Below are 22,293 nucleotides of genomic sequence, written 5' to 3'. Positions count from 1 at the left end.
TTACAAAAGACAACTTTTAATTGGGGCTGGCTTACAGTTTCAGAGGTTCAGTTCACTTTCATCATGGCCAAAAGTATGGTATTGGGCAGGCAGACATGGTACTGGAGGAGCTGAGAGTTCTATGTCTTGATCAGAAGGCAGCAAGGAGACTTTCTTCTGCAGGCAGCCAGGAGGGGACTCTTCATAAGAGAGAAACAAAGGACAGAGCCTGTGCTTGGCTTTTCTGAGATTTCCTTTGTCAGTACAACTGATCTAAATCTCTTCACCTTAGCCTCAGCTAGAATCTTCAGACAAGGGCAAAAGGCAGCCACATTCTTCACCAAAATATCACAAGAACAAACTCTAGGCAATATACTAAAATTCTTCTGTGAAACCTCGTGAGCCAGACCCCCACAGTTCACATCACCCTTGATACCACTGTCTTTCATGTTCCTACAAATAAGGCTTATTAATCCCTACTTAAAGCATTCTGATGCTTTACTAATCCAAAGTCCCTAAGTCCACATTCCTCCAAACAAAATCATGGCCAAGCCTATCACAATACCCTAGTCCCTGGTACTAACTTGTCTTAGGGTTTCTTTTGTTGCAAGGAAACACCGGGACCTTAAATAGCAAGTTGGGGAAGAAGGGTTTATTCAGCTTACACTTCCAGATACATACAGTTCATCAATGGAGGAAGTCAGGACAGAAACTCAAGCTGGGAGCCAGGGCTGGAACCTGGAGGCAAGAACTGAGGTAGAGGCCGTGGAGGATGCTGCTTACTGTCTGTTCCCCATGGCTTGCTCAGCCTGCTTTCTTATAGAACCCAGGACCACCAGCCAGCGGTGGGGGGTGGGGGTGGCACCACCCACAATGGGCGGGGTCCTTCCCCATTGATCACTAGTTGAGAGGAAATGCCTTACAGCTGGATCTCATGGAGGCGTTCCCTCAACTGAGTCTCCTTCCTCTCTAAAAATCAGCCCATAGAGTGCCGAAACAGCCCCTCTCATAGTCACATGAAAACAGGGAACTTTGAATGTGTTTCCTTCAAAAGCTTGGTTTTGCAACCTTTCTCTTCTGGGTTAAAGTTATACCATTACTCAATTCCAAAGTCTGTTTTTACTCTGCCAACCATCCGTAGTCATGGCTGCAGGCTTTCCCCTAGGTTTCTAAATTATGTACCTGATTGCATTCCATTAATCTATCTGCCAGGGCCAAGCCAGATTGGGAACCAGATCAGCTGTCTAGTGAATGCTCCCTTTTCTTCTGCCCAGTAAGTTCTGAGTTCAGGAAGGCTGTCCCCACAGGGAGATGGGAGTGTTGTAGGCCTGGCAGTCTGACTGTACCTTTAGAGCCAGGATTGGCCTGAGCTTTTGTCGGTTTGATTTGGTTTTAGTTTTTAGAGATTAGGTCTTGTCACTGAGACTAGCCTTGAACTCCTTGCTTTACCCTTCAAGGCTGGGGTTAGAGGTGTGTGTCATCATGCCTGGCAGGACTGAGCTCTTGCTGATATGGTAGAGACTGCAGTAGCTGCACTTGCAGAGAAGGCCCAAGCCCTTTCCTGAGCTTCCCTGTGGGCCCACAAGTCTGGCTTTGAGACCCAACCCTGCCTTTTATGCCGACAAGACAAGCTGGCCTTCTACAGGCTTCAGAAAGGACCTATTCATAACAATTGCTCCCTAGAGGGAAGGGCAGAAGCAGAGGAAAGTTCTGGGCTTGCTGCCCTTGTCCAGGGCGTGGGTAACCAGGGTCTTGCCCATTCAGAGGTTAAACTGTTGAAACCTTGACCAAGGGAAGGATCTCTTCTGAGAGAGCCAAGTGTGGTGGTGAGTTCCTGGGATTCCAGCATTTCAAAGGCTGAGACAGGAGGACTACCATGTCCTCCAGGACAGTCTGGCCTGCAGAATAGGCCAGGATTCCTGGGATTCCAGCATTTCAAAGGCTGAGACAGAAGGACTACCATGTCCTCCAGGACAGTCTGGCCTGCAGAATAGGCCAGGGTTCTGTAGAGACCCTGTCTCAGTGTGCCTCCTAGTTGCCCACCCTCCCTCATAACAAAAGGTAACTGAAGAAAGAAACCAAGCAGGAATAAGGATACATCACAGTTGTGTATCCCAGAGGCATTCCCCACCTTTGTTGCAAAAGTTCTTTTTTTTTTTCTTTTCTTTTTTTTCCGGAGCTGGGGACCGAACCCAGGGCCTTGCGCTTGCTAGGCAAGCGCTCTACCACTGAGCTACATCCCCAACCCCAATATGGGCATTTCTTAAGTGATTTTTTTTTTAACAGTGTCTTACATCTGTAACCCAGGATATGCTTGAATTTATGATCCTCCTACTTCTGCCTCAGAGCCACTAAGAGTATTGTCATGACCCACCATGCCTGACACTCATCCAAGGGTCACATTTAGAATGTTTCCTCTTGCCCTCCACTCACAGCTTGAGTTAGTACAGTTAATACACCAGCTAGTCTGTCGCAGAGACTGATCTTAATACACCAGCTAGTCTGTCGCAGAGACTGATCTTGAAGCACCCAGGGAAGGTTATGGCCTACAGTAATTTAAATGCTATCAGGCTGTTAAGTAAACACCCAGGCGCAGTGTTTCTTGGAGTGTCTGAGTACTTACTGGCAAGTTGAGCAGGGTCAAAATGAGAAAGTGAGGCCAAATTGGCACATGGAACCTGTTCTAATTATCTAGGTGGGATACCAGCTGCTTGGAGAGCTTGCCATGAAGTAACTCTTGTTATTCTGAGGGTGCACAGGCCCAGGCTTGGTTGAGATGTGCTAATGAGTACTGAAACAAGTTGCAAGCCTAAGAGCAGGGGCTGGGGGTCTCCAGAACACCAGAACACATGATTAATCCCCAGACTTAGTTCTTACCCATATTCCCTCCCCTTTCCCATACAGGATGAGCATGGCGAGCTACTAATGAACTTCCTGGGCTTTACTTGACCCATCTGTACAATGTCAACATGTTCTGTTGCTGATACAGGCCCTTGTTGCCCAGGCTAACCCGTACCTGTGGCTGGGATTTGTTGCTGCTCCTGCTGTGGTCTGCTTCTTCAAACATACTGCCCTTGAACAGGCCAGCTATAATTCTGCTTTTTACCCATCAATTTAGAAGAGGACCTAGTAGGTACTTACTAATATTTGTGGCGAGAATAAATATTTATAGCTGGTAGAGAGAAGAATGTCCCCATAGAAGACAGTACCAGAAGTCCAGACTGCTATGCTCTTGTCAATGGATAGTGCTCTGACAAAGGAGACATTAGCTATATGCTTCCAGCCAGGACATCTGACAGCTTCAGGGTTGGCCATATTTTTTCTTCAAACACAAAATTCGTCTACAGAAATACAACACATACAACTGTAGCGAGTTATTTATTATGATACTGGAGGTTTGAAGGGACTCTGGCCGGCTTAAGCTTGGCGAGCATGGCTCTGGCAAGCCTTACCATTCTCTCATTCTCTCTTTCTAAAAAGACATTATATATTCCGAAAGCTAGACCCCAAGGTCTGTTCCCTTATTTGGCCAATCCCTCCACCTGAGGCTGACTACCAAGGCCTAGCTATCAAAGTGTTGAAGTCCAGCAATCAAATGCCCCTTCGTCTCTCCTAATTAACATGCCCAATTAAAATTAAACACCTCATCCTAACACAGGGTTTCCCATTTTACCTTTATAAACCGTCATTTTTCTATGCGCCCCATTTGCCTCCTCTCTACCCAGGGGCAGTCCTTTGTCCTCAGAAATGTGCCCCTTCCCCTCTCCCTTGTTCTTTTCCCCTTCTCCCTCACCCTCAGTCTCCCTGTCTTTGTTTTGTATTCCCTGCCTTCTGTCCTCCTGTAGCAAATAAATCTTCCTTTGTGTTGGGAACTTTTGGCCTTCCAGAGCCAATGATCCTTTTCCTAACAGGATTGAGCCCAAGGCCTTATATGTGTGTGTGTTCTTTGTAACATCTTTATTTACTTGTGTGTATGTGTATGTTTCAGAGGTACGTGTGCTACAGCATTACAGCATGCATGTGGAGGTCAGATGACAACTCGAAGAATCAGGTTTTTCCCTTCTTCCACCATGTGGGTCCCAGGGATGGAACTCTGGTCAGTAGGCATCACGGCAAGCAGCTGCACCCACTGAGACACCTCATTTACCCTTTGTGTGTGACGTGTGCAAGCACATGTGCTAGCTGTCTGTGGAAGCCAGAGAACAAATTTGTGGAGTTAGTTCTCTCCTATCTGGTGTAGAACTCAGGCCGGGCAAATGCCACCTCAGCTCGATTCTTGTGCATATTTTCTGTTATGTCTAAAATTTGGGTTATATTCCACTTGTATAGTGTTATTCCTGAATTCCCTTAGATGTCCCTTCGATGTTATTAAGAATCTCTTTGGTTGGCTTCATAGTAGTTTCCCTAACCACCCCTTCACTGTGAACAAGCGGTTTCCTTTGAGCTTTTTCAAGATCACAGGGATGCAAATTGCTGCCCACATATTTTATTTGTATTTCTTATTTTTAGGACACATTCCTTGGAGTGGAATGACTGGGTTGAAGGATATAAAGCTCTTTTAAGCCTCTTTAAGCCAAAATATTTCCTCTAAAAGGTTTTGCCAATTGACAACTAAAGGTCAGAATCTTAACGTGGGCTTTGTTCAAACAAAGCAGCCTCTGCAGAGTAGGGACAGAGCTCACAGGTTGGAAGGCATCCTGGTTATGGTGTCCTGGTTATGGTTGTCCCCAATACAGTGAGAGGGGAGTGACGACAGCTGAGCTTCGTTCAGTGGGCAGGCGCTTCTTCGGTTTTTATGAACCAATGAGGAAAAAAAATGAAGTTGGGGTAATGGTTTGGGGGAACAATTCCTGCTTGAGCAGAGACAATCTGTCAACAAGACCCAGCACTTACTGGGCACTGTGAAACTATCCTGAAACGCCAACACCAAGCAGTAGAGGCATGAGGAGGATCAGGAGTTCAAGATTCTCCAAGCGAACATAACCAGTTCCAGGATAGCCTGGGTTATGTGAGCCTCCGTCTCAAAAAAACAAAAACGCGGACCACAACACCAAGAATCCAACACTTAGTTATCCTTCGTGGAAAAAATATCACTCTAGACGCCCACAGGACTGCGAAGGAAGGAGGTGGCGACGGTGCGTGGGAAGCAGTTAGACGAGGTCTGGCCCTTTAAATCCGCGTCGGTTTCCCATGACGTCAGCGGGCGGGCGCAGCCCCGCTGTTTACCGCGGCGCGGCGCCTGGTGGCCCCGAGTTCTGTGCCGCGTCCGCCGCCCTTAAAGGGCCCGCGTCCGGGAAGCCTACGGGCCAGGGCCACCGCCGCCTCGGCTCTCCGGGCGCGAGCGGACGCCGGGTCTCCAGCCGGGCTGGGCCGGGCTGGGGTTGCGGGTCGCGGTGCCGCCCACGCGAGCCGGGGTCCGCGCGAGGCCCAGGAGCGGCTCCAGGGAGGGGACGCGTCCTATCTCAGGCCGGGGTTAAAGTTCTGGTCCCGGTGAGATGCTGGAAGCTGCTGCGGCAGCCGCAACGCGCCCGGTCGCCGTCCCGTCGCCAGCCCCCGCCGCCCCGGGCCATGATCGCCTGGCGTCTGCCCTTGTGCGTGCTCCTGGTGGCCGCCGTCGAGAGCCACCTGGGGGCTCTGGGGCCCAAGAACGTCTCGCAGAAAGACGCGGAGTTTGAGCGCACCTACGCGGACGACGTCAACAGCGAGCTAGTCAACATCTACACCTTCAACCACACCGTGACCCGCAACCGGGTGAGCCTGGGACCCCACGGGCGGCGGAGAGGGTGGGCGCCCGACCTGGATTTGATGCTGCCCCTGCCCTCTCCGCCAGTCCCTGAACCGCAATCCCCTTGCCAAGACCTGGTTTCCACCAGCATTCCCTGCAGCTCCAGCTGGGCAGTTTGGGAAGTTTCTGCCACCAGCTGTGATCAGGACTGGTCTGGTCTGCTCCGTGACCTGGCTCTGAATCTGGCAGCTCTGTGAGGTCAGGGCGAGGGGGAAATAGGCTTCCAGCCTTGCTCACTCAGACAACTCCAGATGGGGCCAACTTAGAACTGAAAAGCTCGGTCACACGTCACAGCGAGGTGAAGGAGACAGACCTCCTTGCCTCAGAAAGCCGGCTGGCCTTGTAAGTTGAGGGTGACAAGATAAGGCCCTCGAAAGCTGAGTAGCAAGAGAAAAGGGAGTTTGTTTCTAAGGCAGAACTGTCTCCGACTTCTTACTCGTTTCTCCCCAGTAGTGAAAGTAGAAGGCTGGCAGAGATGGGCTCAGGCAGGACACAGCCTGGGAGAAGCCTTGCCGCCTAGCTCTATTGCTCTTTCTCCAAGGCCCGATCTGGATTGACTGGGAAACACTGGAGTTGAGGTGGACTTACCTGAGGTTTTCTTTGGGAACGAGAGGAGTTTGGTTTCTGGCAGACCATCAGGATCCATTTCCTTGAAGTTTGATCTCCCTTTCAGTCAGTCCCATATCCAGGATCATCCCAGAAGTGGCACCTATCCCTCAGGGAAATGTTACCCCTAGATTTGGCTTCAGCAGCCTAACAACTCATTGCCTGCAGTTGTGACTTGTTCCCTTTTAAGCTCCCACTGTCGTGTGTCGCTTTGTCCTCAGCAAAGGGTGGGGTTGTTTTTGTTTGTTTGTTTTTTAAGAGGGGGTAGATTGAGGTTCAGATGTAAGGTCACTTCACAGCTTGGCCCATAGTCAGAACTAGAGAGACATCTTGTATTGCGACACAGTTCCTTTACACCCCTCCCTGTAGGATTCTGGCCTTCAGAGTAGTAGTGGAACCGGAGCTTCTTGCTGGTTTCCTAGTTCACAGGGAAGAAAGTTGAGGGCACTTCTTGCTCTCTGGTGTTAGTGTGTGCATACAGGAACATGTGTATACAAGTATACAAGTATCCATGTGTGTGCTATCCTGGAACCTTCTAAGGTCTTTGCTGCATATCCCACTGTTGCCTGATCTCTGCTGCTCTACAAACCCGTGTCTTCCAAGGGCGAGCTTCTTCAAGCCTCAGACCTGACAGGGTCAGTCCCTTCTAGAAACACTGCCTATTTCCTCACAAGGAGAAGCACAGTGTCCTGACTGGCCAGGAAGGATAGCCTAGGGCAGAGCTCAGCATGCAGGCTGCAGAGTCAGGAGTTGGAAGAGCAGTGGGCAGAGTTTGAGTGAGGGTGCTCCCTTCTCTGCAGACCGAGGGCGTGCGAGTGTCTGTGAACGTCCTGAACAAACAGAAAGGGGCGCCTTTGCTGTTCGTGGTCCGCCAGAAGGAGGCTGTTGTGTCCTTCCAGGTGCCCCTAATCCTGCGAGGGCTGTGAGTAGGACCTGGGGGATGTAGGGAGGGGCAGCCTTGCCAGGTTTTCGGGGACCCTCACCTAGGGAACCTTTGTGTTCCTTCTCCCTTCTCCCTTCTCCCTGAGCCCAATGTCAGCCCAGAGAGTGGGAGGTATGGGGGCCTGACAGGAAGACTTCAGACTGACTGGGACTAGTCATGCCCCTCTGTCTTGGACCATAGATACCAGCGTAAGTACCTCTACCAAAAAGTTGAACGAACTCTGTGTCAGCCCCCCACCAAGAATGAGTCTGAGATCCAGTTTTTCTATGTGGATGTGTCTACCCTGTCACCAGTCAATACCACTTACCAGCTCCGAGTCAACCGTGTGGACAATTTCGTGCTCAGGTATTGAGAGTAGGAGGCACTGTATAGCCCCAGCTTTCTTCCCAAGTTCTGAGAGTGATCATGGGATTCTTCTTTCCATGTAGGACTGGGGAGCTGTTTACCTTCAATACCACTGCAGCCCAACCCCAGGTAAAATCCCTTATCAAAATGGGGTCCCTCATCCTGGCATGGTCACACATGCCTTTAATCCTAGCATTTGGGAGTCAGAGGCAGGTGGATTTTCTGAGTTCAGAGCCAGCTTGGTCTACATAGTAAGTTCTAAGCCAGCCAGGGCTACACAGAGAAACCTTGTCTCAGCAACAACAGAAAAAAAGAAAATCGGGGGAGATTTAAACATGAGAGCAGAGTACTCATGGAATTGCTAGGACCAGCAAATTAACCCTGTCTCGATAGTGGGACTCTTGGAGCTCCTGTATGGATAGACAGGCAGGGGTGGTACAGTGACAGGGTCTGCTTGCTGTCTTTCCTCCCCTGTCTCTCAGGCACTGTCCTGTGTGCCCAGCTGAGCTTGCAGGATATCGGTGGTCAGGGACATGCAGGAGTGGGCGGCTCATGGTCACAGCTCTTCTCCCCAAGTAGCTTCATTTTCTGAGCCAAGAAGATTCTGAAACCTCCCTTCAGAGGAGCAGAGAGAGCATCCTCCTGAGATGGCACTCTCCCTGCCCTTCCTTCTGTTCTCAGTACTTCAAATACGAGTTTCCTGATGGTGTGGACTCTGTCATTGTCAAGGTGACCTCCAAGAAGGCCTTCCCCTGCTCTGTCATCTCCATCCAGGATGTCCTGGTAAGCTGTGTGCCATTTTCTCCTCCACCAGAAAGTCGTGGGGACATTAGAAAACGGGGACAGGGCCCAGTTCCATCCATCTGCCTCTTCCTTCCTTCCTCCTCAGTGCCCAGTCTATGATCTTGACAACAATGTAGCCTTCATCGGCATGTACCAGACAATGACTAAGAAGGCAGCCATCACTGTGCAGGTAGGAAATGCACGTGCCCTTCTGGGGGACAGACGGGGCTGGCTGCTGAAGTAGATGACTTTCCACACCCTGTCCTGGTCTCTTCCCATTCCTGCCTTACGGGAGGGCTTCTTAAACTTTCACCCTTTGTGCCTGAGAAACTTTTATTCACTGAGCCCCCTCATTGGCTCTTAATTTTGTTTTTGTTTTTAAATCAGCAAGGGATTTTACTCAGCTATAGCATGAAGGTACAGACCAGCTGCACTACAAGGGAGCGGCATAGATTTACCCAGAAACCAACCTTTTTGTTCTATAATTACCAGTGTTGAGGGTGCCACTTTCAGTGTATGTTACCGTGTCGCAGAAGCACATTTAGGGCCATTTTAGAAACTGTTCTCACTTCAGCAGCTCATGTGCTGTAGTAAGAATGGTATAGACCCTATGCATGGCTGCTGTGCAGGGATGATGGGCAAATTCATGAGGCGTCCTGTATTTTTTAAAAAATTGTTAAAGCATCTTTTCCTAATCCCAAGTCAACACTCCTTTAGCAGCTCAGAATGGTTGTCCAAACCAAACATCCTCACCTAACACAATCCAGGAAGACCCACGGTGCACCGACTTTATCCTCACATGCTTGTAGGACAGGAAGATAATACCAAAAGTCTTTTTTCCGTCACTGAATGTTTCTATGAGAGCAGAAACTTGGGGTGTTCAGTAAACACACTGAGTTTCAGCATGTGCAATACTCTAGCATCCAGGCTGAGTTTCAGACAGTGTTCCTTGGCTTCATGTGCTGTGGTAGAATATATGGTACATGTGTGTTCAGAACCAGGGCTGAGGTCATAACACCCAGAGTGCAACATGACTGAGCGCTTTTAGAAGCACCTTGGATGCAGTGTGCATTTGAATGATTTTTGGTAGCCACGGGTTCAGGAACTTTTTACTGTTGCTTGATCTTCCACCGCCCCCACGCCCTGCTCCTGTGTAATGTGGTGTATGGGAGTGGAGCCATCTCTGGCTTGTGCCCAGGACGAGCTGTGTGGACGCATACATGGTCATTTGCTCACCAGGCTGTAGCATTGGTGTGGGTTTAGACCCTAATCCTGACTCCTCAAGGCCTGTTTGACCAAGATAACGAACAGCATCATCTCTCCTGGGGGTGCAGCTCGGTGGTCGAGCACCTGCCTGGCATTTGAGAGGCAATGTTTAGACCATCAGCATCACTGAAGTGAGAGGCTGGGGATCTATGCAAGGATTACATAAAACTACATCTAGCAAGTGGCTTTGGAGCTTCTGGTCCAAAGCTCATATTCGGAAAAGGAAGGCAACAGTGATGGTCACAGCATCCTCCTCTTCTCCTCCTGCAGAGGAAAGACTTCCCCAGCAACAGTTTTTATGTGGTGGTGGTGGTGAAGACTGAGGACCAGGCCTGCGGGGGGTCCTTGCCCTTCTACCCTTTCGTGGAAGGTATGTTTCATGTACTAGCTTGGGAGGGTCAGGCTCAGAGGCTTCCCAGGAGATATAGAAGGGCCCGAGTGGCTATTGGTGGATTCATTAGGACACAAGTGTCAGGTCCTAGACTCCCCAAGGCCTAGTTCCACCAGCCCCAGCTCAGCTCCCAGCAATGACTTCTTTTCCACCTTGACATTTTACTTCCAGATGAACCAGTGGATCAAGGGCACCGTCAGAAAACCCTGTCAGTGCTGGTCTCTCAGGCTGTCACTTGTAAGTCTGCGCACCTGAATATGATGGGAAAACCTCCTTGAGGCTCCCTCTCAGATCCAAGAAAGCATCTGTTCTCAGAATGGGAGGGGCGGTGAGGACCCTCCTACCCAGCAGGCACTGGGACAGTGGAAAGCAGGCTTCCAGCCAGAGAAATTCAGAAAGTGGATCCCTGTGTAATACGGGACAGGGTCTATGGCCAAACTGACAGAGCAAGTTCTCATTCACACTCTGCCTCTTAGCAGAGGAGTCTCTGTCCTCTGAGTCTGTGACAGAAATGGTAAAAGCTATGCCATTGGATATATTCTGTTGTGGGACTTAGCCCAGAGTTAGAGTACTAGGCCCCTAGTCAGTGCTGAGCAATATCTATTGAGTTTTCCAGTGGAGTCCTTTCTAAACTGTGGACTCTTAAAACGAGAATGAGGAGCCGAGCGCATGGCCCACCCTCTTTAATCCCAGCCTTGGGAGGTAAAGACAAGATCAGTAGCCCAGACTCACCCTTCGTTACATAGCGAGGTCAAAGCCAGTTTGAACATGAGACCTTGTCTCAAAACAAAATAAATAACAAGAAAAAGCAACAGGGCCTAGAGAAATGGCTCAGCTGTTAAGAACACTGGGTGATTTTCCAGGGGAATCCAAGTGTTATCTCACAATACTCTGGTGGCAGGTTGCTCACAAATTACCTGTAACTCTGGTTCCAAGGGATCTTATGCTTTGCCTTCCACAGGCACCTGTGGGTGGTACACATACACACATGCAGGCAGAGTACTCACACATAAAAGTAAAAGTAAATGCATCTTAAACAAGTGATTATAAACCCAGCACACACACTAAGTCAATCAATTAATTAAAAACAGAAGAGCCACGTAAGGAATTGTGCTAGAATGGGGACTTAGTACTCAGTCCAGCTCTTAGGGAGGAGGGGGCCAGAGGGCTCTGTAGGGTACAGAGCTGGGATGAGCAAAGGCCGGGTCACTGAGGCTGTAGAGCTCTGAGCTGTCGTTTGAAGTTTAAGTCAACGAGGAGTTGACTACAAGTAGGAGAGAAGCCTTAGGGACCACCATGAGCAGGTAGGCACTTGCCAGAGTCTAGTGTGTTGAGTCATAGACGGATGTTCATCCTGGATGGACATTGCCTTCAGGGGAGGAAGAGGCAGATCGCAGAGCTCCCTGGGCATCCAGGGGCAGTGTGGGGTGGGCTGCTGTGTTCTTGCTGTACTCACCTTTTTTCCCTCCCTTAGCTGAGGCCTACGTTGGTGGGATGCTCTTTTGCCTGGGCATATTCCTGTCGTTCTACCTGCTGACTGTGCTGCTGGCCTGTTGGGAGAACTGGAGGTGAGGCCAATCTGCTGAGCTGTTCCCTGCTCTGGGGCATTGAGCAGAAGGTGTGGGAGAGAGTGTGGTGGGATCCCAGCTGGCCCTGGGCGATCTTGTTCTTGCCTCAAGGTACTACAAGACTTGTTGGGATCTATGATCCGTGAACCATGTCTTTGTAAAACAAACTCTTGCCATCTCCGTCTCCTTCCCAAGCTGGGAACACCCTGTTACTCCTGGTGTGGGAGAAACCCAGACTCTGGATGGGTTAGAGGATAGAGGGAAGTTTAGCGTAGCCTAGGGCGGGTCCTCATCCTGTCTCAGCTGTCCTCTGAATTCCTGCAGGCAAAGGAAGAAGACCTTGCTGGTGGCCATAGACCGAGCCTGCCCAGAAAGCGGTATTTCCAGGGGACGGTTTAGCTGGATCTGTTGTGGGGAGATGGGAGCAGGGATGGGAAGGGGACTGGTCAGAGGATGGCGGGTTGGTGGCTTCTTTATGTTCAGCCTAGGAGTAACACTTCACAACTGGAACCAGGTTGGGCCCTTGGCTCACCCCTCCATAGCCACCTGGAAACTGTCCTTTGCCCGTACTGGTGTCTCAGGCAGTGCCACTCAGCCTCAGGTTGTTAACTTCCAATTCTCTCTCTTTCTTCCATCACTTCTCTCTGCCCTCCCTCCTGCTTGGACCTCTCTCTCAGCTTCTCTCCTTGGTAAGCTCCAGGCGCTGTGGGCAGAGGAGCTGCTGTCTCCGGGAGGAATGTGGCGCACAAGCGCTTCCTAGGGAGGGGCCCGGGCACAGATACCATCTTCTTTGATGGCTTAGATGTGTTATTTCCTTGACCAGCCTCTCTCCATCTTTTTTTTTTTTAATTAAAACTTTTAGACAAGATCTCATTCATAGCCCAGGGAGTGTGTGTGCCAGGCTGACCTAAACATATAGCAGTCTTCCTGTCTTAGCTACGAGAGAGTGCTAGGGTTACACGCATGAGCCACCATGTCTGGTTGTCCCCTCTTCTAGGAGGACACAGGGTGGCGCTTGAGGTGAGGCTTCGGTGGGTTTCGGGATGTTTTCTCTTACTGCTGGCATGGCTCCTGGCTGTCTTTCCCAGGCTCTCCTTTTCCCTCCCCTGGCTGTCGGCCTCCTTTCGCTCACAGGCCTTCATTGCAGGTCACCCTCGGGTCTTGGCTGATTCGTTTCCTGGCAGTGCCCCCTATGAGGGTTACAACTATGGCTCCTTTGGTACGTTTCAGTCAGTGCTGTTTGCCCACGCCCAGACACAGCTCCCTTTGGCCCCACCCCTGATGGCATGCCCTTGCAGCTGCTCCAAAGTCTTTAGGAGCAGATCTAGAGTAACTCTTGTCCTGAGGTCACTCCTTCCTGCCTGCAGAGAATGGTTCCGGATCCACTGACGGGTTGGTTGAAAGCACAGGTTCAGGGGACCTCTCCTACAGTTACCAGGGTGAGTGGGCCAGGCAGTGGGATGTGCTTCAGGGCTGCTGTTGACTAGGTGGAACTTCCTGGTGGGCGGTTGCCTCTGCCATTTGCTGGAACCAGGGAAGGGCTGCTCTTCTGCCCCCTCTTCCTCTCTTGGCTCCATGGCCTCAGTTCCCCTGTAACTTTCCCTTTCCTTTGAAGGGCACGACCAGTTCAAGCGGCGCCTTCCCTCTGGCCAGATGCGGCAGCTGTGCATTGCCATGGGTAGATGTGGGGAGGGGGTAGGGCTGCCCTGCCAATCAATTCCTGCCAGGATGGTCAATCCATGGAGCTGGTCGCCAGAAAGATGCTTAGTGCATGGCTTTCCTAGCAAGTGCCACCTGTGCCAGCCCATGGTCTTCTGAGAAAGATTGTCACTGGCCACCATCAGATATCCCACCTTGATGTCCTCCTGTCAGTGTCCTCCCTCCCTGGTTTGCTAGCCATGGGATCCTGGGTCTGGGTGTCACCTGGTCTCTAGGGGCTTGCCCAGGTGAGGTGACAGGAGGAGGCTTCTGGAGACAGGAGATGGGTGTTTTTTCCTGAAGCCCTTGCCTCTGTACTAGGGCTTTAGCTCAGGGGTGGCCATGGCATGTCTTCTCAGAACCCAACAGGACTGGGCACCTCTAATCTGCATGATTGGCCAAGTCCAATCCTTTTAGTGTATCAGTGTCCTGGCCTGGAAGCCCTAACCCAGGGATCAGAGGCAGGAGTGGAGCAGGGCTGAAGTCACTCCTGCGCCGTGGTCCCTGGCAGAGCTCCCCAGCAGTTCTGCCGAGTTAGGCCAGCACCTGAGCCACCTGCCCCACTGCCCTGAGCTCTGGCCCACAATTTGCCTCTGCCCCATTGTTCAATAATTTTGACATTGCTTCTGATGGGTGGGGGCAGACCCAGTGTTTGTTCCTGCTGGCCCAAGCCCTTTTCCTTTGTCACTCCTAGACCGCTCCTTTGACCCAGTGGGAGCTCGGCCACGACTGGACTCCATGAGCTCCGTGGAAGAGGATGACTATGACACACTGACTGACATCGACTCAGACAAAAACGTCATTCGAACCAAGGTGTGACATACAGGCCTGCCCTGCCCAGATGGCTCTGGAGGAAGGGACTCTGTGCAACTTCCCCAGCACCTCTGGTGCGTTTGGAAAGCAGGGGGGAAAGAGCTAAGCTGGGACAGGCAGGATAGATTCCAGGAAAAATTGGCCTGGACCCATAGAGCGGATCCTGTTGGCATACTTCACCACTGAAGTGTGGGTCAGAACCCTGGCCACTGAGTTGTCTGAGGGATGCCCACTTGTCTGACTAACCGGGTATCAAGGGTTCAGAGAGGCTCACTCCTGCTTCTTCTCAGCAATACCTCTGTGTGGCTGATCTGGCACGAAAGGACAAACGTGTTTTACGGAAAAAGTACCAGATTTACTTCTGGTGAGTGGGCCATACAGACCGGCACTCCCATTACTGCATAGGGTAGCTCTTCGGCTCCTGCCAACCTTACCTCCCCCTCCCCCCTCAGGAACATAGCCACCATTGCAGTCTTCTACGCCCTTCCTGTGGTGCAGCTGGTGATCACCTACCAGACGGTGAGAGGTTGAGGGGTGGCTCTTCTTGGTCTGTAACTCTGCCTTAGTCTTCAGAGCCACTGCAGACAGGGTGTCTGCAGTGAGCATTAGGTCATAGATTGTGGGAACAGCTTTCAAATCCCAGTTCTGCTCTGAGCTACAGTTTCTTCATCTGCAGATTGGGGGCAGCATGAGGCTGGGGTGGGGCCTACAAAACAGGTCACAGGACTTCATAAGTGACTTCCTTCCCCTTACTGTGAGGCAAGAATTTCTGGAGTTTTCAGTCACTATATATATAAAGAGGACGATGGCATCCGTGCCACCTAAGGGTTGCCAGCCTGGTACCGTGTGCACACGTCAGCCATGCTGGTCCTGCCCTTGTTTTGCTAGTTGGACCCAGGGTGTGTGGCATGGGCTCCTTGCTGAGTCAGGCATGTTAATAGCTACACCCCGCCCCCATACACACACAGGTGGTGAATGTCACGGGGAACCAGGACATCTGCTACTACAACTTCCTCTGTGCCCACCCACTGGGCAACCTCAGGTGGGGACTGTGCTGGAGGCCCAGGGATGGGTAGAGTAGGCAGGGTGGGGCTTTGTGAAGCCTGGTGGGCAGAAGAAAGGAAGGAGCACAGACGTGAGGGCCGCAGGCTCAGGCAAGCCTGTCTCGTCCCTTCTAGCGCCTTCAACAACATCCTCAGCAACCTGGGGTACATTCTGCTTGGTCTGCTCTTCCTGCTCATCATCCTGCAGCGGGAGATCAATCATAACCGGGCCCTGCTGAGAAATGACCTCTATGCTCTGGTAAGCCAGCCACTGCCCATCATGGCTTCCATCTGGCACACTGACCTCGAGTAGTCCAACTCTGCTCCATCTAGCCCAACACTGCCCTCCCTGCCCAGGTCTGCCCTGGTCAGGTCTGTCCTGGCTCATCCTACCCTCTCTGCACAGCCTTGCACAACCCACCCTGTTACCCACTTCACCACCCAATGCAGTCCTTTTCCTCCTCTACTCCCCTCGGGTCTCCTCTCAGGTCCCTTCTCTTCCCCCTCACCTGAACTTCTCTTCCTCCACTTCCTCCCCACAGGAGTGTGGGATCCCCAAACACTTTGGTCTATTTTATGCCATGGGCACAGCGTTGATGATGGAGGGGCTACTGAGTGCCTGTTACCACGTCTGCCCCAACTACACCAACTTCCAGTTCGGTGAGTGCTGCCCCTTGTCTGACTGAATCTGCTATCCTAGGTCACCAGCTGTTAGGAAGCTCTGAGGCTGGCTCCTGAGAGCAGCTTCCATTCTAGAAGATGGCTATGCTGTCTCCTTTCCAGTCATCCGTACAGAAACTCTGAGGAACTCAGAAAACGCTCCCTGACTTCAGGGTGTTCGTATACTGAGACCCTCAAACTCAGTTGTCCTTAACTTCAGGGAGCAACAGACCAGCTAACAAGTGGTACAATTCAGGGGCAGCTAAGGGGCTGGAGCAAAAGCCCTGACCTTGAGCTTGCTGATGCATTCCAAAGCTCTGATTGTCTGCGCTGGGAGTTCTGTGTGTGGAACCTCCGCTGTCTGCAGCTCACAGCCTCTTTCTACCCAGATACCTCGTTCATGTACATGATTGCTGGCCTCTGCATGCTGAAGCTCTACCAGAAGCGGCACCCAGATATCAACGCCAGCGCCTACAGCGCATACGCCTGCCTGGCCATTGTGATCTTCTTCTCCGTCCTGGGTGTGGTGAGGGCCTGGTCTACTCTGCACACCCCGTAGGAAAGGCACACGCACGCCCCTTCCAAACCTCCGTCCCCATGCACTCATCCTGTCTTCAGCTGCAGAAGAGGTCCTGCTACTTCCCTAAGGGGCCATCCTGGGCCCCTGTGTAATCGGAGAGCTTGCCCTAGTAAGGGTGCAGACATAGGACATGGGGGCAGCTACCCTCTGCTTCCCTCAGTCCTGTGGGCTTCCCCACAGGTTTTTGGCAAAGGGAACACAGCCTTCTGGATCGTCTTCTCAGTCATCCATATCATTTCCACGCTTCTCCTCAGCACTCAGCTGTATTACATGGGCCGCTGGAAGCTGGGTGAGAGCATGCCCAGGGCATGTATGAGGCTTGGGGGGGTCATGGGCACCTGGGCACACAGGGACCTTTGATTTCTCTTTGATTCGACTGGGTTGGGTGAGCCCTGGGTGGGAAATTCAGAGTACTCTTTGGTGTTGCTGAGCGGTGCCCTCTGAAGACCCCTCTCAGCCATGCCTTGTCAGCGCTGTGCCTTCTCATTGCAGACTCCGGAATCTTCCGCCGCATCCTTCATGTGCTCTACACAGACTGCATCCGGCAGTGCAGCGGGCCCCTTTACACGGTACCTGCTCAGCTCCCCAACTCCTTCCTCCTCTGTCTCCCCTCCTCCCTGTGGGGTCAAGGTGTGTCAGAGAACCAGGGTGGGGTGGGTACTGGCTGACAAGAACTTTCTGCCTCTTCCCTCCTATCTCTCTCTCCCTCTCAGTCCCCATGTTTCTGCTTCCCTCCAGGACCGCATGGTGCTTCTGGTCATGGGCAACATTATCAACTGGTCGCTGTGAGTGTGGCCATTGGCTGTGGAGCCAGCTGGGGACATACATAGTCGGCCAGTGGCTGACTTAAGGGCTATGGACAGTTTTGAAGCATTGAACATAAGGAATTGGGGCTAAAGACCCTTGGGCTTCTAGAACCTTCTGTGAGCCTCTGAACATAGTCCAAACCAATGATAAAGCATGGTGGAGGTGTGGGCAGGGTGAGGCCCTCCCTCCTCCCCCAGAACCCACTCCCTCTTTCAGGGCTGCCTACGGACTCATCATGCGCCCAAATGACTTTGCGTCCTACTTGCTGGCAATTGGCATCTGCAACTTGCTGCTGTATTTTGCTTTCTACATCATTATGAAGGTGAATGGGAAAGGGTAGAGCAACTGCTCTGTTTTATGGGGACAAGGGGGGCACTGGGAGAAAGAAAGCTTTTCTTTCTGTTTATCTATGCCGGTGCGGTTTGGGTGGTTGGGTGGTAAATACTCCTGAGAGCTGCTTGCTAGACATGTGCTCTGCCACAAGCCACGCCCCTAGCCTCAGTTCACTGTGATAGGCCAGGCCTTTGAGGACCTGGCTCTCCGTGTTGTATACAATGTGAGGGAGCTCCCAGCCAGTGCTGTTGCTGGCTCAGGGCTGTGGGTACGTGGACACCTAGCTCCAAGCGGGCATCAGGGTAAAGACAAAAGGCTGCCAGCATGTACTTGGTTGGGCTCTGTGTGAGCCTGTGAATCTGGGAGGAGCCTGGGCTGACGGCTGCAGACTTCCCTAGCTCCGGAGCGGCGAGAGGATCAAGCTCATCCCTCTGCTCTGCATCGTGTGCACCTCCGTGGTCTGGGGCTTCGCACTCTTCTTCTTCTTCCAGGGACTCAGCACGTGGCAGGTGAGTAGTTGCCTCCAGGCTGGCAGCAAGCTCACCCATGGCAAGTTCTCTACCTCGGGCCAAGCCCTCCCTAGTGACTGACTTGTCATTCGAGCCTCCTGATATTCAACATGCCAGCGTGGGAATCTGGACCTGTTACTTCAAAGGCAGCTGAGTTTCAGAGAGGCCAAGGGCCTTCCCCAGCATAGAGCTAGTGTATGGCGGCTGTGGTTGGGAGCCAGCCACGTCGGTTTCTTTACTGCCTCAAAGGACACCCGGTGTGCATCAAACTCTAAGTCTCTGAAAGAACTAAGTGTGTCTGCTGGGCATTGTGGCACGCACCTTTAGTCTCAGCACGCAGGAGGCAGAGGCAGGTGGATCCCTGAGTTTGAGGCTTACCTTCTCTACAGAGTGAGTTTCAGGATAGCCAGATGCTACACAGAAACACCAGGCCTTGAAAAGCAAAAACAACAAGAATAGAGTTGAACATGATGTGGCCCCTGCCTTCATGGCATTGACCTCACAGTCTAGTTCAAGAGAGACACGGCTAGCTCATGACTAGTTTTTGTTGTTTGAAGCCCAGGGATCCAAACTGCCCTTGTACTTAGTAAGCACATGCTCTGTCGATGAGCTACATTCTCCACACCTAGTTCATGTTCAAGTCGGGGTTGCGGAGTGTGCAGAAGATGTGAGACCTCTAAGTCAGGAGGCCTGGGAGAGCTTCTTGGAGGAGGCAGGCTTTGCTCGTGGCCAGAAAGTCTCATGTATAGAGCTCTAGCACTGTCACCTGAATGACCAAGGCAGCTTTGATGTGTGAGAACACTGATTTGGGAGCTTGGCAAGGACCTAGTACTGTATGCGGTCAGATGTGTTTTGGTCTGTGGTCTCAGCACAGACTGTACCAGACATAGGGTCAGGAAATGTTTGTGGCAGCAAGACTGTGGGTAGAGCAGGGAGGATCAGAAGCATCACAACCATGACCTGGTATAGTAGTTGGGGGAAACCTACCCTGAGGTAATTTGAGAACAAGACCAAGTCCCATGTAGGCAAAGAGCTGGGGCTTCTGGGCCCTCCTGACCTGAGCAGAAGCTGTAATGGCAGCCTCCTCCTATGGCTATCAAGGAAAGATGAGTCTGAAGGAAGGAGGGAAGGGTGGAATCGGTGTATCTAAGAAAAGCCGTTGTTAGCTGCAGAGGGCCAGAGCGAGCCCAAACCAGACAGGACACTTTCCTGCCCCGGGATGGTGCCGGGGACCGGGTTATTGGTGGGTGTGGAGCTGGTCCCTGCAGAGCAGACTCAGTAGGCTGCTGACTCTGTTCCCTGCCAGAAAACCCCCGCAGAGTCCAGGGAGCACAACCGAGACTGCATCCTCCTTGACTTCTTTGATGACCACGACATCTGGCACTTCCTGTCCTCCATTGCTATGTTTGGGTCCTTCCTGGTATGTGGGATGTGCCTGGCCTGAGGGCAGAGGGGATGGATGGTAGAGCAGACAGCCCCTCCTCTCCAGTGTCTGACCCTCCATCCACCCTTAGGTTTTATTGACGTTGGATGACGACTTGGACACTGTACAGCGGGACAAGATCTATGTCTTCTAGCAGCGTCTGTGGTCCAGGCTTCACTTCATGGGCCCAGCGCCTCTGCGTCACCTTCCAGTTGCCACAGGAGCACCAAGGGTGTGAGTCCCAGCTCTGCTACCCAGCACTGGACGTCGTGGCAAGACAGCGAGTTCCAGCTCAGGCCTGACTCAGGACAGTTACTGGTGACACTGAACCTTGCAGTTACCTCTGCTGCGGAGGAGGCCTGCTCCGCAACCCCAGACACTGGCCAAATTGCTGCTGCTTGCTTCTCAGTGTCCGGTCCTCCCCAGGACCCTGGTCTGTCCATCTGTCTTGTTTATCCACTGGCTCTCCATTTGTCCCTTTGGAGAGGAAGGCAGGAAGTCAATGTCCTGCCCCCTTCATGCCTTGCATTCTACCCATCCCTTCCCTCCTTTTGGCCTAGGACACAGCCTTTCTTCTTCCCGTGCTCTGCCCCAGGACATAGTCTGGTGCCTGATTCTCTGTCCAGCACCAGGACCTACATTCTCCCTGGGTCTGTAGCTGGCTATCACTGCCCACTCTGGCCTGCCAGGATGGATGCAGGTAGGAGACTTTGGGGGCTGGCCGGCTGGTGCCAGGCTTTCGGTGCTAAGGCCCACAAGGGGTCTAGGTACGACCCTCCTCCCTGACCTGTGCGTGGAGCTGGCTCTACAGCAGTGAGGGCCAGCCCAGGCTGAATCTTTTGATCTGGGGACTGAATTCAGAGGCCACCTCATCCTACCAGCCACTAGAATGATGCCAGCACCGGGGTTGGTGGGAAGTGGCAACTTACTGTCCTCTTCCGTACCCTCAGTCCTGCCAAGCCCCAGATGGGGGCCCCTCAGTGCCATTGACACTGCCCAAGAATGTCCAGAGGCCATGGGATGGTGCCAAGCACACAACCCCTTTTGCCTCTTTCAGGGGAGCAGGAGTCCCAGTGCCTGTCTTAGAAAGGGAGGGACATGCCAAGTCCCTGTGAGTCCTTAGTCCTGTCTCACCAAAGGACTCAGGGCTGGTTTCTGAGTTTCCGTCCAGTATTTAGCCAAGTTCTGTGTTAGTCACATAGGCCTAAGAGCCTTGACGTTTACAGAGTCACCCAGCTCTGGCCCCTGGCCACTCTGGTCCTTGGCGTTTACAGAGTCACCCAGCTCTAGGCCCCGGCCACTCTAGTCCTTGGCTATCCTTCACTCCACCAGGTCCATTCCAGATGCCAAGAGTCCTCTCCACCATGGTTTTCTAGCTCTTGGGCTGGGAGAAGAGGCAGGTCTGGGCCTTTGTTTCTGAGCTCTGTTCTGTGTTCCTCCATGCTACGGTTGCAATTCTGTTTTCTATGAACGAGTGCATTCAATAAAGACAGCCCGACCTGGGATCTGGTCTTACTGATGGGGAGGTGCAGGAGCCTCCGTGTCCCATTTATTCTGACCCTCCCTTCTTGTTTCTGTGCATGGCTACCTTGGATACTGATGTCCCTTGTTTCCACCAGAGTTTTCCTCAAAATCCTCAGACCACCCGTTAATTTCTGTAAACATTTGACCCTTGCTCCAAGCATTGCTGACGGGAGCAGGATGCTGAAAGTGTGCTTGTGCCTCCTCCCTGTGGTGTCACCCTTCAGCAGGCACACAGCACCTGCCTTTGCCCACTGTCCTTTCCACCCAACTAGGCAGATGGGTATCCAGCCCGTGCCCAGGATGCACCCGAAGTGGGCAGAGTGCTTGCAGGCCAAGGTTTTAGAAACTTCAGGAACGGCTGGCAAGCAGAATCTAAGAGGAGGGAGTTTTTATTTAGATTTCCAAAAGTACAGGGTTTGGGGATCCCGTCTAGTGAATTCAGGACATAATCAGTGGCTGGGAGTCCCCTGGACGGCAAGTGCCATCTCTGGGGAACTCCAGCTTCCTGATTAATGACCCTTCCTTCAGATGCCACGAGGAGGTGCTGTAGCTCTATGCACCAGTAACTTAAATCAGGCGGCCAGTTCTGGGTGAGACTGACCCTGCCTGAAGAGCCCTTTCTTCCTCCTACTCCTTTCTCCTTCTCCCTCTATCAGGTCCCTGAAGTTCCCAGAATTGGGGGCAGAGCTCAGAGACACCACTAAAGTCTTACCTTTTAAAAAGTGACATTTAGTGAGTGAGACAGACAGCAGCATGTGCAGGTCAGAGGAGAGCCGGTTCTGTCAATACTGTGTGTGTTCTGGGTATTGAACTCAGACCATCAGGTTTGACAGCAGTTGTCTAACCCGTGAACCTGTCCCTTCCCAGGCCCACTGTAGCTAGGTACAAAGGGGATAAGTGAGAACCTCTAAGGGGTAGAATCTTTCAAGAAAAGGACTGTTTGGAAGGGAAGGGAGGGGTGACCATGTTTCCTAGTCCTCTTTCTTTCTTTTTCTTTTTTTTTTTTAAGATTTATTCATTTACTATATTATAAGTACACTGTAGCTGTCTTCAGACACACCAGAAGAGGGGATCAGATCTCTTTACAGATGGTTGTGAGCCACCATGTGGTTGCTGGGAAATGAACTCAGGACCTCTGGAAGAGCAGACAGTGCTCTTAACCACTGAACCATCTCTCCAGCCCCCTAGTCCTCTTTCTTACCCTTGTGTCTTCAGCTTTGCCAGGCCTTAAACATCC

General features: G+C 52.0%; 1 protein-coding gene and 1 long non-coding RNA gene across 9 annotated transcripts; one reads left to right on the top strand and one right to left on the bottom strand.

The window, feature by feature from the left end:
* Window positions 1–7,194, bottom strand: LOC120094332 (uncharacterized). 2 transcript variants are annotated; one of them, XR_010054368.1, is made up of 2 exons: window positions 6,353–7,194; window positions 1–179 (listed from the first exon to the last, which is right to left on the bottom strand). It is a non-coding gene; the product is annotated as an uncharacterized LOC120094332 (long non-coding RNA). The 2 variants fall into 2 exon arrangements; XR_010054369.1 differs by lacking the exon at window positions 6,353–7,194 and adding an exon at window positions 661–3,546.
* Window positions 3,692–21,047, top strand: Sidt2 (SID1 transmembrane family, member 2). 7 transcript variants are annotated; one of them, XM_006242941.5, is made up of 28 exons: window positions 3,692–5,730; window positions 7,171–7,292; window positions 7,494–7,658; window positions 7,742–7,787; window positions 8,340–8,441; window positions 8,548–8,631; window positions 9,978–10,077; window positions 10,270–10,335; window positions 11,573–11,666; window positions 11,991–12,043; window positions 12,344–12,355; window positions 12,814–12,885; window positions 13,034–13,105; window positions 13,282–13,344; window positions 14,059–14,177; window positions 14,468–14,541; window positions 14,630–14,696; window positions 15,146–15,219; window positions 15,356–15,479; window positions 15,763–15,880; window positions 16,270–16,406; window positions 16,641–16,749; window positions 16,953–17,029; window positions 17,199–17,245; window positions 17,484–17,589; window positions 17,999–18,109; window positions 19,416–19,529; window positions 19,624–21,047. In XM_006242941.5, exons 1-28 carry the CDS (start codon window positions 5,170–5,172, stop codon window positions 19,684–19,686), a joined length of 2,952 nt encoding a protein of 983 aa, XP_006243003.1. In that variant the 5' UTR covers window positions 3,692–5,169; the 3' UTR covers window positions 19,687–21,047. The 7 variants fall into 7 exon arrangements, with proteins under 7 accessions (XP_006243003.1, XP_038937364.1, XP_006243004.1 ...); XM_039081436.2 differs by lacking the exon at window positions 12,344–12,355 and adding an exon at window positions 12,181–12,267; XM_006242942.5 differs by lacking the exon at window positions 13,282–13,344.
* The last annotated feature ends 1,246 nt before the right edge of the window (window positions 21,048–22,293 follow it).

Source organism: Rattus norvegicus, chromosome 8, assembly GCF_036323735.1.
Source record: "Rattus norvegicus strain BN/NHsdMcwi chromosome 8, GRCr8, whole genome shotgun sequence".
Classification (NCBI taxonomy): domain Eukaryota; kingdom Metazoa; phylum Chordata; class Mammalia; order Rodentia; family Muridae; genus Rattus; species Rattus norvegicus.
Note: the sequence above shows the minus strand (reverse complement) of the source record. Positions and strands in the feature narration are given on the sequence as shown.

Bases quoted from the DNA above. Each gene is read 5' to 3' on its own strand.
- Sidt2 (XM_039081436.2), top strand. From the start codon at position 5,170: ATGACGTCAGCGGGCGGGCGCAGCCCCGCTGTTTACCGCGGCGCGGCG. The intron at 12,268-12,813 runs GTTGTTAACTTC...CCTTCATTGCAG, and splicing joins GCAGTGCCACTCAGCCTCAG to GTCACCCTCGGGTCTTGGCT. The intron at 19,530-19,623 runs GTATGTGGGATG...ATCCACCCTTAG, and splicing joins CTATGTTTGGGTCCTTCCTG to GTTTTATTGACGTTGGATGA.